Source organism: Nilaparvata lugens, chromosome 6 (assembly GCF_014356525.2).
Source record: "Nilaparvata lugens isolate BPH chromosome 6, ASM1435652v1, whole genome shotgun sequence".
Taxonomy (NCBI): domain Eukaryota; kingdom Metazoa; phylum Arthropoda; class Insecta; order Hemiptera; family Delphacidae; genus Nilaparvata; species Nilaparvata lugens.
In genome coordinates, this window is record NC_052509.1 from 38,679,046 (window position 1) to 38,692,389 (window position 13,344).

Consider the following 13,344-nt stretch of genomic DNA (forward strand, 5'->3'; position numbering starts at 1 on the left):
AAACCCCTTAAAAAATACCCCTTTTTTGAAAATTTGTAGCTCCTGAACCAAAAATGGTAGAATCCTGCGCGACCACACAATTTATTGTAAATCTTATTCTCTTTAATTTTGTCGAGAATGATTTTTCTTGAGAAACTTAAGGTTCACGAGATAAAATGGGAAAATTGAAAAAAGTCCGAAATTTTGCGGGTTTTAGGGGTGAAGCCGCCCTCTGGCGTGTCAGCAAATTTCAGATTCGAATTCAGCGCCCCAAAATACTTATAGAACCGTCGAGAAAAATTCTTTCGGGGCTGTTTCCTGAAAAACGACCATTTGACTGGACTATAATGTAAGCAAAAGAGTATTAATATTAAATTAATCATGGAAGAGGACAACAATATTAATAGTTTAGGATTAACATTGTGAAAATTTAGAGATTGGAAAAAATATAAAATGGAATGATGAAGGAAAAATAACAAAACTAGATGAAAAAATTGAGTAGTAGAAATAGAAAGAATTAAAATTCGCAGATGCCGGTGATAGAAGGCATGAAACTTGTAGAAGAGAGACAAGTAATGATAAAAAAGAGAGAGAGTGAGTGAGTGAGAGTGAGAGAGGTAGTCCTTGGCCTGGTTGTTGCGGTCCTTTTCAGCTCTCTTCAGGTTGGTTGGCTGACTGACGGTGTTTCTATATTACCTGCATTTGTCTTCATTTTATTTATGTCATCGTTCAATGCCATTGCTTGCTGTAACTGGTAACTCAAATGCTCATAACCAGTGACTTCCCCCTCCTTGCCACTTCTCATGATACAGTATGTGATTTAATCTCTACCCCCTCAGGCAACAGTCCTCAAAAAGTTGATTATCTAAAACAATGTAATTATGTTGTCATCTGTTGAATACCCTAGACACCCTTCCAAGTATTTGATAATATCTTGAAGAATGCCTTTAGAATTCAGCTTGTCAAGTATGCAGCCTTGGAATCTTTCGTCTAATTTTCTTTTTTTTTCTTTTAAAGGAATTTATTTTGAAAGAAATTTGTGTAGAAGAAACTCATTCGTGGAATAATATCACTCTACACATAATTCACTAGGAAATAAACAAACACCATATCGAGTTATTAAGCTATTTTCGATAAATCATTCAGAATTAAATTCCAGTTGATATTGATACTGTAATTGAAAATTCCCGAACAATATAATTATCGTAAGTTAATCATCCTAATTAAAGTTCTTACTGTAAACTGTAATTGAAAAGACTCCATCGATACTATTAAAATACAGTAATATCGATTACTAGTCAACATATTCTGAACACACTCACTTCCATGTATTGAACTCGCAGTTGAACTGAAGTCAACTCATGTTATTCCACCAGAACTTTTCTTTTTACCCGAATTCAACTTGATATTTAAAAAAAGTTATATCAGATTTCTATCTTAATAATTTTTCTCTTTCAAAATACATCATAGTTTTTACAGTTGATGTTTTGAAGTAATCATATAAAGTGATTCCTTGTACATACATTATTTTTCTTGTTATCCAGTACTTCCAGTATAGATTATTACAGCAAACTGATCTCATTGATTGTTGTTGGTGGAAATAAACATCATGAATGAATGTAACACAAATGTTAAAAGCATTATATAATTATATTATCCAGGCTGAAATATATATTTACAACATTTCCACAATTTAATGATAAAGTCGAAAAATACGTTTTCGATAAGAGGCCACTGACTGAATTTCTTAATTATATCTTATGATTGGAAAAAATGAATTTTTGATATTCTTCTTGGCTACCAAGATTTTCATCTATTAAAATGTTATTTGTATAATATTGTTTTCCTCCGTGCAGAGTCTGCGCACAGTCTGCAGGATCGACTGCGACCTGCGTGTCATCCGGACAGACGATCCGCCGCAGACTGTGTCAAGGCCGCTCTCACACTGACCAGTCAGATAGCTTCAATTCATACTTGTCAGCATTGGTCGAATGGGAAGCATTATTATTATCCAACGGTAATGCTGACAGTTTGAAGTGACTCTGACTGTAGGTGCAGGCAGTAGGTGCAGGCAGGGGGCCTCTGATTTTCTGATTTGACGCGTTACTCCTACCTTATCTTACTGTCTCGCCGTAACGTTATCACTCAACGTAACGTTTATCTTACCCTCTCACTTACTTCATGTCACTGTATCTCTCTTTATCTTTCAGCGACTACCCTCTCGTGTAGACATGCTCTTGGCCTGTGTTTAACCCATTTTATGACCGTGTTTTACGGCCACTCCATACTCCTTTGTCGACGTAGGTCTGTAATTATGTCCTTTGAAATGAATACTAGTAATGTAGAGTACCATAAATATTGTTGTCACTGAACATTGTATGGTAGCATAGCAATTTGTATGCATCTCCTCGTAACTAGTTGTGTTATCTTTTAGGATATTTCCGCCTACTCTTCTACTTTAAAGAGCATGTTTGCAGTCATTCTTGAAATGGTGCACAGGAGATTTAACTGATAATGAAATGGCTGAGTTGTACTGACTGTGTCAATTTTTCAAAATGACATCTTCAGTAGATAGCTACAAAAATATACTATTTAAATAAAAATACTGAGAAATTGTCAAAAATTTAATAGGAATAATTACCACAATATCAACTTCTCAACCACACAAAAATATATATATGTATATATATAGTTATTACATTTGATTGATGGTTTTTATTTATTATAAGTCTGATCTGAATTTTAAAAATCCAATTATTTTAACTGAATGAAACGCCGTTTTAATTCCGAAAAACGAATGGCTTATCTGAATGGTTTATCAGATTTTTGTATTTGTAAACATTTTTGAAGGGGGTTTAACATTGATAATAATGAGGTATACACGATTCCAAATATACTGAATTGTTTCAAGTTTCCTATCAACTGAGTGCTTTGTAGAGCAATCAAGATTTTATTTTGAGTAACAAATTAGAATGGTTGGCGTGGACCATATAGTAGCTATTCCTAATTAACTGTAAAAAAATGTAAATCTCAATTACTCATAAGGTCATGGAAATAACACATACTCCTACTCCAGTATTAAAATGTAGGCTAGAAGATTATGAAAGCATCTCATTTAAAAACCTCTAAATTATTTTATATTATCTAATCAAATATTTTCTTTCCAGGTATGTTTAAAAGCTGGGAACAACGAATTCTTCAAGTGATCTTGATGCATGGATCAATCCTGAATGATTTGTCAGTACATTATCACAGAACTCATAGTTTTTATGAAACATACCTCATGTGTCATGTCTCATAGTCTGATTATGCAAATTGATAATTATTTGAATATTTTGATTTGGTCATTGATTTTGATATGATATTATCTACTTTGCTTTCTAAAAGCTTCAAGTTTTATATTCACTCTCTCGATGGATCTCTTGTTAGTTTTTCAATTTCTCATGCTTTTTCGACCAGTCTAACTAATTAGTTTTGTATTGACTCTCTCGACATTACAGGTATCTTGAAATAAACATTTTCAAATTTGTAATTTTTCTGCCAGTGCAAAAATGAAGTCAATATGAATTTGAGAAGCATGGTGAATATCAGAAATAAGAGCCAGCGGTTGCGGCAACTTTATCCGGTTGTCGGACAACTGACAACTTTGCTGCTACTCTGGTTGTTGTCAAGTGGATGGATGTTGAAAGGACGTGTGTGTTGTGTCACCACTCTGGCTATCTTGCTTTATCCAAATAGACTACTCTAGAGTTCACTTTCTCAGATCAGTCAGGCTCACCCTTAATCCGTAGTTTCGGATATCATGTAGGGATTTGTTGTATGATTCAAAAAACGTGGCATCACATCCATCTGTTCTCTGTGCGCTGCCTTGTTATGAGTATCTCACTGTATTCTGTTTATCCTGTTTATCTGACGCCCGGATTCACCAAACCCGGTCAAATATATTTGAACATGGTCTGTCCATGAACGATTTATAGGACGGTGTGCACTGCAATTATCGATAGTAAATCTACCAAATCTTTATAATATTACCTTCCTTTTTTTCAACTTTTTTCCATGATGGACGGCAGAATGCGTTTCGCAAAGATATGAATCTAGAACGCTAAGCCCACATAGTCCAGTCACCAGGTACTTTTTGCAAGAAAAACTCCGAATTCGCAACTTTTTTCGTACTGTGGAATATTGAACCGCTTAAATAAAAAAAGTTGATTTTCTAGCCTAGAGATTCTTGCAGAGTGCCCAAAAACCTTCGATCGACTTTGGAGCGAACACATCAATTGTACAGCAGATGCAGCCATAGATCATATAAATTCCTACAATAGAGCTTAAAACCCGACAAGACTCTGTTCTCGAAGTATATTCTGAACGATATTTGGTTCAAATACCGTATTTTTTAATCCTTCAGAACTTATTAGAGACGCAGTCCCGTAAATTAGCTACATCGGGATTTTTGCTCGACCTGTATGATTTTGTATGCTCATTCTTCACAGGTAATAATTTTAAGGTATCCGTCTTCAGTGTTTAGCGATCGCTACACTGCTTATAAAAATTTCATCACTATACAATTTGTCATTAGAAGAATCAAGGGTGAGCGAGCGTTTAGGCCTCCCGCGATTCCGACAATTGTATTGAGTCTTGTAGTGAGTCAATCAGTCTGGTGTTCACTCAGCGTCCACGCACGCAATTACAAAATTTATAGCCGCTACACCATTGACTCAGTACAAGATTCACTCTACATGTGTGAAGCCGTTAAAAAACGCACCACATGATTTGCCGGCCCAACGTGAGGCATTTAAATACAGCATTACATCATCCTACGTGTGTTGTCCTATCCTTGGAGGTGAGAGTGACTCCCCCAGGAAGAGCTTCACATGATTTTGGCGCCCAACGTGGGGCATTGAAAAGGTGGATAATCGACTACGAGGATTATTTAGTTGCTCAGTATACTATAGCGCTGACAACGGGAAAATTTTTTGAAAAATTTATGGTTGTGAATTTTTTCGAATTTAATATTAACTGTTCACTGTTATATAAAATAACAAGAAGTACCATACCCAATTTTTGAACAGAAAAGAAATTTATCGATTGATGAATTTTTAGAGAAAAAATCGAACTCAGAATTTTATTATCGTGTTATTCGAAAATTGGTCATACTATAAGTCATAGGTATAAGAGATATCATAAGAAAGGTCATATTATTTGAAGAATATTAGGTCTATATTGAAACAATTTATAAAAATTTACAGAAAAGAGGATTGAAGTTATTTACATTTTTTAAAGTTTTTAAAACATAAGGAGGGAAGTAAAATTAAATCACGGATATATTGCGGAATAATTTAAGCAGAGTATCACTGCTTTTATATAAAATTTTGCGAAGAATACTAGCCCTATATATAATTGCGGCAAGAAATTATAAGAATAAAATATTTATAATAATAGTAATAATAAATTATAAGAGGCGTACCTGTATTACCGCATAAGTGTTCACTGTGTATCCTGTATGTTCGTGTCATTTTTTATGTTAACGATATTGCTAACTTGACTCATTTTATCACTGAGCACATTGTTAAACCACTTTTTTCTGTATTTCACTCACTACGAAGCTATAGCAATTTCTATTGGATTTCTTATTAATTATTTTGTATATCTCAACACTTTCACGTTTTTTATTCGCCGCGCACGTTCGTCGCATTATTTTCTCACAAACCATGGCAGGAAACGACCAGGTCAATCCAAGTCTGTCGGACACCGAGGACATATCACCCGGTTGTTCGCCGCCATCCGCATCCGCCACCGCATCCGCCGATTTCCATCCCAATGTACTGGATGATTTATCTTCGACACAGGTGGAGGAGAGCTGCATTCTAGTGGAAGATCCGTTGGTAGCCCAAGAGCCGGAGGACGAAACATCGGGAGAGCATACGGACGACGATGCCCCAGAGACAGGAACTCCCATTTCTCGTACCGTCGCTCGGATAAAAAACCAGAAGATAACCGTTAGGCATACACCCGATCCCGCAATGGATATGGACACCCTCCTGAAAGCAATAACCAAGATGAATGAACAAACAAATGAAGCAATAAACAATCTGAGTAAGAAAACCCAACAGTGGGGGAAAGAAGTCCGACAGGCAAGGGAAGCAGCCAAACAAGCAAGAGAAGAACTAAGGGAAGACAACAAACAAGCAAGAGAAGAATTAAAGAAGGAAATTCAAGAGGTAAAGAAAGAAAAGAAACAAATAAATGAAACACTAAACAATATGATTACAGATGCCAAACAAGCAAATGAAAAACTAAAGGGAAGGTATGAACAGAGTTTTGAGAAATTGGATCAACAGTCGAAGGGAGCAGTGGAAGAAAGCAGGACGGTAACACGACAAATTGAGGGGAAGTGTCATGCAATGGAAATCAATAGTGGACCAGAGACTGAGCCCATGCATGCAGAAGCAAACATACTCGAAGGAGAGGCCATAAAACAGACAAGCAAACGTGAAACGTGTATGGAAAACCAACCCACCGAGAACATCAAGACTGAAGTCGCGCCGCACCCCGCAGAACGCCGAGAGGGACCAGCCGACATCACCCGCCAGGCCAAGGTCGACATTCATGGCATAGAGGGACAGCTCGTACCCCCGCGCGTCGGACATCAGGAGTTCAAGGACGTTGCCCGCCAAGTTGAAGAGCAGCCCGGACCGCCGACCGCACGTATTCCCCATCCACCGAGAACAGCACCTGCAACATATAAACCCAGCACTCATGAGAATAATTCGCTAAACAATAGAAGACAAATAAAAACCCACAACAAATTGAAATCACAACTGAAAATAAAAACCTCTAAATCAAAACAACACACAAGTAAAATAGCAGCTCCACGGAAAAGAAAAATGGTCTCAAGAAAAATTTATCTACATCGCCGTCATGTTAGGCTGAAATCCTACATCAAATCTTTTACCAGCACTCAAGAAAAAAGGAAAACAATATTAAGAAGAATCTATTCACACCGCAGTCATGTCCGGTTGAAATCAAACAAACTGTACACCGGCATGCAAAAAAGAAAAGGATTATCTGAAAGAACCCACAGACACCACCGGCATGTCAGGTTTAAAAAGATCAAACTGCATGTCACCGGCCAACAAAGAGGAAACGAGTTTGTAAGAAATGATCTACACCACCGGCACATTCGTTTTAAGCCAAGTTTGATAAAACGGATAGTTGCAAATTGGAATGGAAACTTGGAACAATACCGAAATCAAATTTAGATGGGGGCTTGAGGAAGGAATAATGTTTTAATTAACTGGAAACTACGTTCGTGAATTATACGAATCATCAAACTTTTTATGGTCACAGCCTACTCACCGAATCATATCTTTGCAGACTAGCATCTTTCTACTGCAGCCTAATCAACATAACCTAAACTTCGCCGCATCTCAGCTAATGAGGAAAATATTATAAATCCACATCAAATGAAGAACTTATTATCAACTTTAATAACAGAAGAAAATAAAACTACGAAACAACTTTAAAAATTTACCAACCTGATCAAGCCATCAGTCTCGTGCTACAGTCATCACCGAAACAACCGTCTAATATCATCTGCACAACTGAAAAATAGAAACAAGAATTATAGTATCCACAGAAAATAATTATGAATTAGAAATAACATGAAATTAGTAGTGAATAGGAGGAAAGAAAATAAACAAAGTTTATTTGAAAAAATGTGTAAATCTAACCTTGAAATACAGAATCACTAGAAAAATCTATTCAGAACCAAGCCTGTTCGATAATTTTCTTCGTCATCCCAGCCAATGTGTGCGAAATCACAGAATAAATCATTATGAATCAAAGCAATATCGTTGTTAAATGTTATAATCTATTATTTAATGTGAAATTATAAGTAAAAAAACGCAACCAAAAATATATATTTATGTTAATTTGCACGAAATGCGCATGTTCTGTGTTATATGAATGTATCTCTAAAAAACTCCAAAGAAAATGAAATTCTTACCTTCAAATGTGAAATTTATTACTGTTGCATCAAAAGATCATGAATTGTAATTCAAATTGATAAATATAATCTTAAGGACTTAATATTTGTAACCAACATTGATAAAAATCAAAAAAGCCATTTCAAGTGTAACCCTGTTTGTACACAACGTACTAAGCGCAAATAAGGAATTGCTCGAGTCAAACGGTAGACGATTGTCAAGTCACCGAAGTAAAATCACACTCTCACCCAATTTATGTAAAAGCCAGAATAAAGAGTCGAAACCTGTAATAACTATGAAAAAATGATGAAAGTCTATATTTGTTGCAAATACTGTTCAAATCTTAAGAAGTAATATGTGAAATCTTGTATATTTGTTATAGTTATGGGTCTGCTCATAAGCCACCCGTGAATGGAAGTTGTGGAGTTGTTTTAATGAAGGATCCAAAGGGACCTCATTAATTATTGTATTTCGATTGTATCCAATGGAAGGAACAATCAATTATTTATTTTTCGTAGCCAAAAGTGCACGATATATTGTTTTTAGTGTTAAGTGTTGAGTTTTCGTAGAAGTAAGGAGATGAAATAGTGTATTCATCACAATATCGGATTTTTCAAATAGTCATTGTTTCGACTCGTCTCACAATTACCTATTTAAAATATCCTGGGGGCTTTTGTGTGATGAATTTTTCAAATAGATCTCATGAAAAGAGAGAAAAAATTGTGATTACCTTTTAAAATGAAAGAATTTGCTAAAGGAATAGTTAGCGACCGAGCGATAAAGCTTACTTATCAATAACTGTATATTAGATAAGAGTACCGTTCTGTACTGAATATTTTTCTAGGAAAATTATTCAATAAAATTATAATTATTTTGCAAATAAAGCACAAATTATTTATGAATCGCTCACTGATTTTGAGGTTACACTTTGTTTACTATCGATCAGATGTTTTTAAAACAGTTCGAACGCAGCTGACTGATTCAAAGCATTGTCAAATGTCACGCTGGCTTCACGTAAGATATAATACCATCTCTAAAAATCAAAACTATCCATAAAGGATCGAGAATTTCAATAAAAAAAAAATAAAATGTATGTGTTATCGTTGAAATTATTTATTATTTAAGAAATTATATTATACGTCAGGTCTTATTGTAACTAAATAGGTCATAGCATGAAATTATATTATTGATAAAATGGCAGAAATTATTTATAACAATCTCAAACCTAATAAAAATTGTACAAGAATATTAATTTATTAATAATTTAATTCAACTGAACCACATGGTAATTAAATCTCTATGGCAGGTCTAAGCCAATCACAGTGCATAGAAATAGCACCAAGACGGTGATCGTTTGAAAGCAACACATGTTAATCTATTATCAGACACTAACCTGCCTTATCAGTTACACTAGCACGTGTACATTGTATGAGAGGAACTATGTCTAGAAGATTAAGCAGTTTTAAGAATTACATAAATTAAATATTATTGTAATTAAAGGAATTGTATTCTACTACTTGCCACTGACGTCATGTTTACGTCACAAGCGTTCTACCAATGGCAAATTTTTATGCAAATTATTACATTGAGATTCAGAGAAGCAAGGTCTAGCCTAAAAGCTTAGAGAAAAGAGCAGCACTTCCCTTTTGAAATCCTTACCGTGTAGATCTCTTTTATAGTTACCAAAGACCTATTTGTGAAAATTTCTTGTTCGATTTTAAATGTTCTATTCGTGAGCCGATATTTTAGGCCAATTTATTTGTTATTCGTTTAAAGGAATTTATTTTGAAAGAAATTTGTGTAGAAGAAACTCATTCGTGGAATAATATCACTCTACACATAATTCACTAGGAAATAAACAAACACCATATCGAGTTATTAAGCTATTTTCGATAAATCATTCAGAATTAAATTCCAGTTGATATTGATACTGTAATTGAAAATTCCCGAACAATATAATTATCGTAAGTTAATCATCCTAATTAAAGTTCTTACTGTAAACTGTAATTGAAAAGACTCCATCGATACTATTAAAATACAGTAATATCGATTACTAGTCAACATATTCTGAACACACTCACTTCCATGTATTGAACTCGCAGTTGAACTGAAGTCAACTCATGTTATTCCACCAGAACTTTTCTTTTTACCCGAATTCAACTTGATATTTAAAAAAAGTTATATCAGATTTCTATCTTAATAATTTTTCTCTTTCAAAATACATCATAGTTTTTACAGTTGATGTTTTGAAGTAATCATATAAAGTGATTCCTTGTACATACATTATTTTTCTTGTTATCCAGTACTTCCAGTATAGATTATTACAGCAAACTGATCTCATTGATTGTTGTTGGTGGAAATAAACATCATGAATGAATGTAACACAAATGTTAAAAGCATTATATAATTATATTATCCAGGCTGAAATATATATTTACAACATTTCCACAATTTAATGATAAAGTCGAAAAATACGTTTTCGATAAGAGGCCACTGACTGAATTTATTAATTATATCTTATGATTGGAAAAAATGAATTTTTGATATTCTTCTTGGCTACCAAGATTTTCATCTATTAAAATGTTATTTGTATATTGTTTTGCTCTGTGCAGAGTCTGCGCACAGTCTGCAGGATCGACTGCGACCTGCGTGTCATCCGGACAGACGATCCGCCGCAGACTGTGTCAAGGCCGCTCTCACACTGACCAGTCAGACAGCTTCAATTCATACTTGTCAGCATTGGTTGAAAGGGAAGCATTATTATTATCCAACGGTAATGCTGACAGTTTGAAGTGACTCTGACTGTAGCAGTCGGGCAGGGGGCCTCTGATTTTCTGATTTGACGCGTTACTCCTACCTTATCTTACTGTCTCGCCGTAACGTTATCACTCAACGTAACGTTTATCTTACCCTCTCACTTACTTCATGTCACTGTATCTCTCTTTATCTTTCAGCGACTACCCTCTCGTGTAGACATGCTCTTGGCCTGTGTTTAACCCATTTTATGACCGTGTTTTACGGCCACTCCATACTCCTTTGTCGACGTAGGTCTGTAATTATGTCCTTTGAAATGAATACTAGTAATGTAGAGTACCATAAATATTGTTGTCACTGAACATTTTATGGTAGCATAGCAATTTGTATGCATCTCCTCGTAACTAGTTGTGTTATCTTTTAGGATATTTCCGCCTACTCTTCTACTTTAAAGAGCATGTTTGCAGTCATTCTTGAAATGGTGCACAGGAGATTTAACTGATAATGAAATGGCTGAGTTGTACTGACTGTGTCAATTTTTCAAAATGACATCTTCAGTAGATAGCTACAAAAATATACTATTTAAATAAAAATACTGAGAAATTGTCAAAAATTTAATAGGAATAATTACCACAATATCAACTTCTCAACCACACAAAAATATATATATGTATATATATAGTTATTACATTTGATTGATGGTTTTTATTTATTATAAGTCTGATCTGAATTTTAAAAATCCAATTATTTTAACTGAATGAAACGCCGTTTTAATTCCGAAAAACGAATGGCTTATCTGAATGGTTTATCAGATTTTTGTATTTGTAAACATTTTTGAAGGGGGTTTAACATTGATAATAATGAGGTATACACGATTCCAAATATACTGAATTGTTTCAAGTTTCCTATCAACTGAGTGCTTTGTAGAGCAATCAAGATTTTATTTTGAGTAACAAATTAGAATGGTTGGCGTGGACCATATAGTAGCTATTCCTAATTAACTGTAAAAAATGTAAATCTCAATTACTCATAAGGTCATGGAAATAACACATACTCCTACTCCAGTATTAAAATGTAGGCTAGAAGATTATGAAAGCATCTCATTTAAAAACCTCTAAATTATTTTATATTATCTAATCAATATTTTCTTTCCAGGTATGTTTAAAAGCTGGGAACAACGAATTCTTCAAGTGATCTTGATGCATGGATCAATCCTGAATGATTTGTCAGTACATTATCACAGAACTCATAGTTTTTATGAAACATACCTCATGTGTCATGTCTCATAGTCTGATTATGCAAATTGATAATTATTTGAATATTTTGATTTGGTCATTGATTTTGATATGATATTATCTACTTTGCTTTCTAAAAGCTTCAAGTTTTATATTCACTCTCTCGATGGATCTCTTGTTAGTTTTTCAATTTCTCATGCTTTTTCGACCAGTCTAGCTAATTAGTTTTGTATTGACTTTCTCGACATTACAGGTATCTTGAAATAAACATTTTCAAATTTGTAATTTTTCTGCCAGTGCAAAAATGACGTCAATATGAATTTGAGAAGCATGGTGAATATCAGAAATAAGAGCCAGCGGTTGCGGCAACTTTATCCGGTTGTCGGACAACTGACAACTTTGCTGCTACTCTGGTTGTTGTCAAGTGGATGGATGTTGAAAGGACGTGTGTGTTGTGTCACCACTCTGGCTATCTTGCTTTATCCAAATAGACTACTCTAGAGTTCACTTTCTCAGATCAGTCAGGCTCACCCTTAATCCGTAGTTTCGGATATCATGTAGGGATTTGTTGTATGATTCAAAAAACGTGGCATCACATCCATCTGTTCTCTGTGCGCTGCCTTCTTATGAGGATCTCACTGTATTCTGTTTATCCTGTTTATCTGACGCCCGGATTCACCAAGCCCGGTCAAATATATTTGAACATGGTCTGTCCATGAACGATTTATAGGTGTGCACTGCACTGCAATTATCGATAGTAAATCTACCAAATCTTTATAATATTACCTTCCTTTTTTCAACTTTTTTCCATGATGGACGGCAGAATGCGTTTCGCAAAGATATGAATCTAGAACGCTAAGCCCACATAGTCCAGTCACCAGGTACTTTTTGCAAGAAAAACTCCGAATTCGCAACTTTTTTCGTACTGTGGAATATTGAACCGCTTAAATAAAAAAAGTTGATTTTCTAGCCTAGAGATTTTTGCAGAGTGCCCAAAAACCTTCGATTTTCGGTTCCTTTCCCAGTTTTCTGCTATTTTCTACAAATCGAGCCAACGGTCGCAAAATCACTCCCTTTTTTACTTTCCTTGCCCTATTACCATAGGTAAGGAAAGTATTGCTTTCCGAAAAAAATTAAGGTACCCCAATTTCTATACGTTTCAAGGTCCCCTGATTCCAAAAAAGTGGTTTTTGGGTATTGGTCTGTATGTGTGTGTGTGTGTATGAGTGTATGTGCGTCTGTGTACACGATATCTCATCTCCCAATTAACGGAATGACTTGAAATTAGGAACGTAAGGCCCTTACAATATAAGGATCCGACACGAACAATTTCGATCAAATGCGATTCAAGATGGCGGCTAAAATGGCGAAAATGTTGTCAAAAACAGGGT

At 34.9% G+C, this 13,344-nt stretch overlaps 2 protein-coding genes across 3 annotated transcripts in view; one reads left to right on the top strand and one right to left on the bottom strand.

Moving 5' to 3' along the window:
• LOC111049553 (nuclear hormone receptor FTZ-F1-like) overlaps window positions 1-13,344 on the top strand; it is a 242,115-nt gene that overhangs the window by 55,056 nt on the left and 173,715 nt on the right. The window lies entirely within an intron of this gene.
• Window positions 5,526-6,773, bottom strand: LOC120351913. Of its 2 annotated transcripts, none has more exons than XM_039430758.1 (2): window positions 6,497-6,773; window positions 5,526-6,017 (listed from the first exon to the last, which is right to left on the bottom strand). In XM_039430758.1, the coding sequence occupies exon 2, from the start codon at window positions 5,933-5,935 to the stop codon at window positions 5,546-5,548; it is 390 nt and encodes a 129-aa protein (XP_039286692.1). In that variant the 5' UTR covers window positions 5,936-6,017; window positions 6,497-6,773; the 3' UTR covers window positions 5,526-5,545. Both variants share the same exon structure in this region, with proteins under 2 accessions (XP_039286692.1, XP_039286693.1).

Bases quoted from the DNA above. Each gene is read 5' to 3' on its own strand.
- LOC120351913 (XM_039430758.1), bottom strand. From the start codon at position 5,935: ATGGGAGTTCCTGTCTCTGGGGCATCGTCGTCCGTATGCTCTCCCGAT.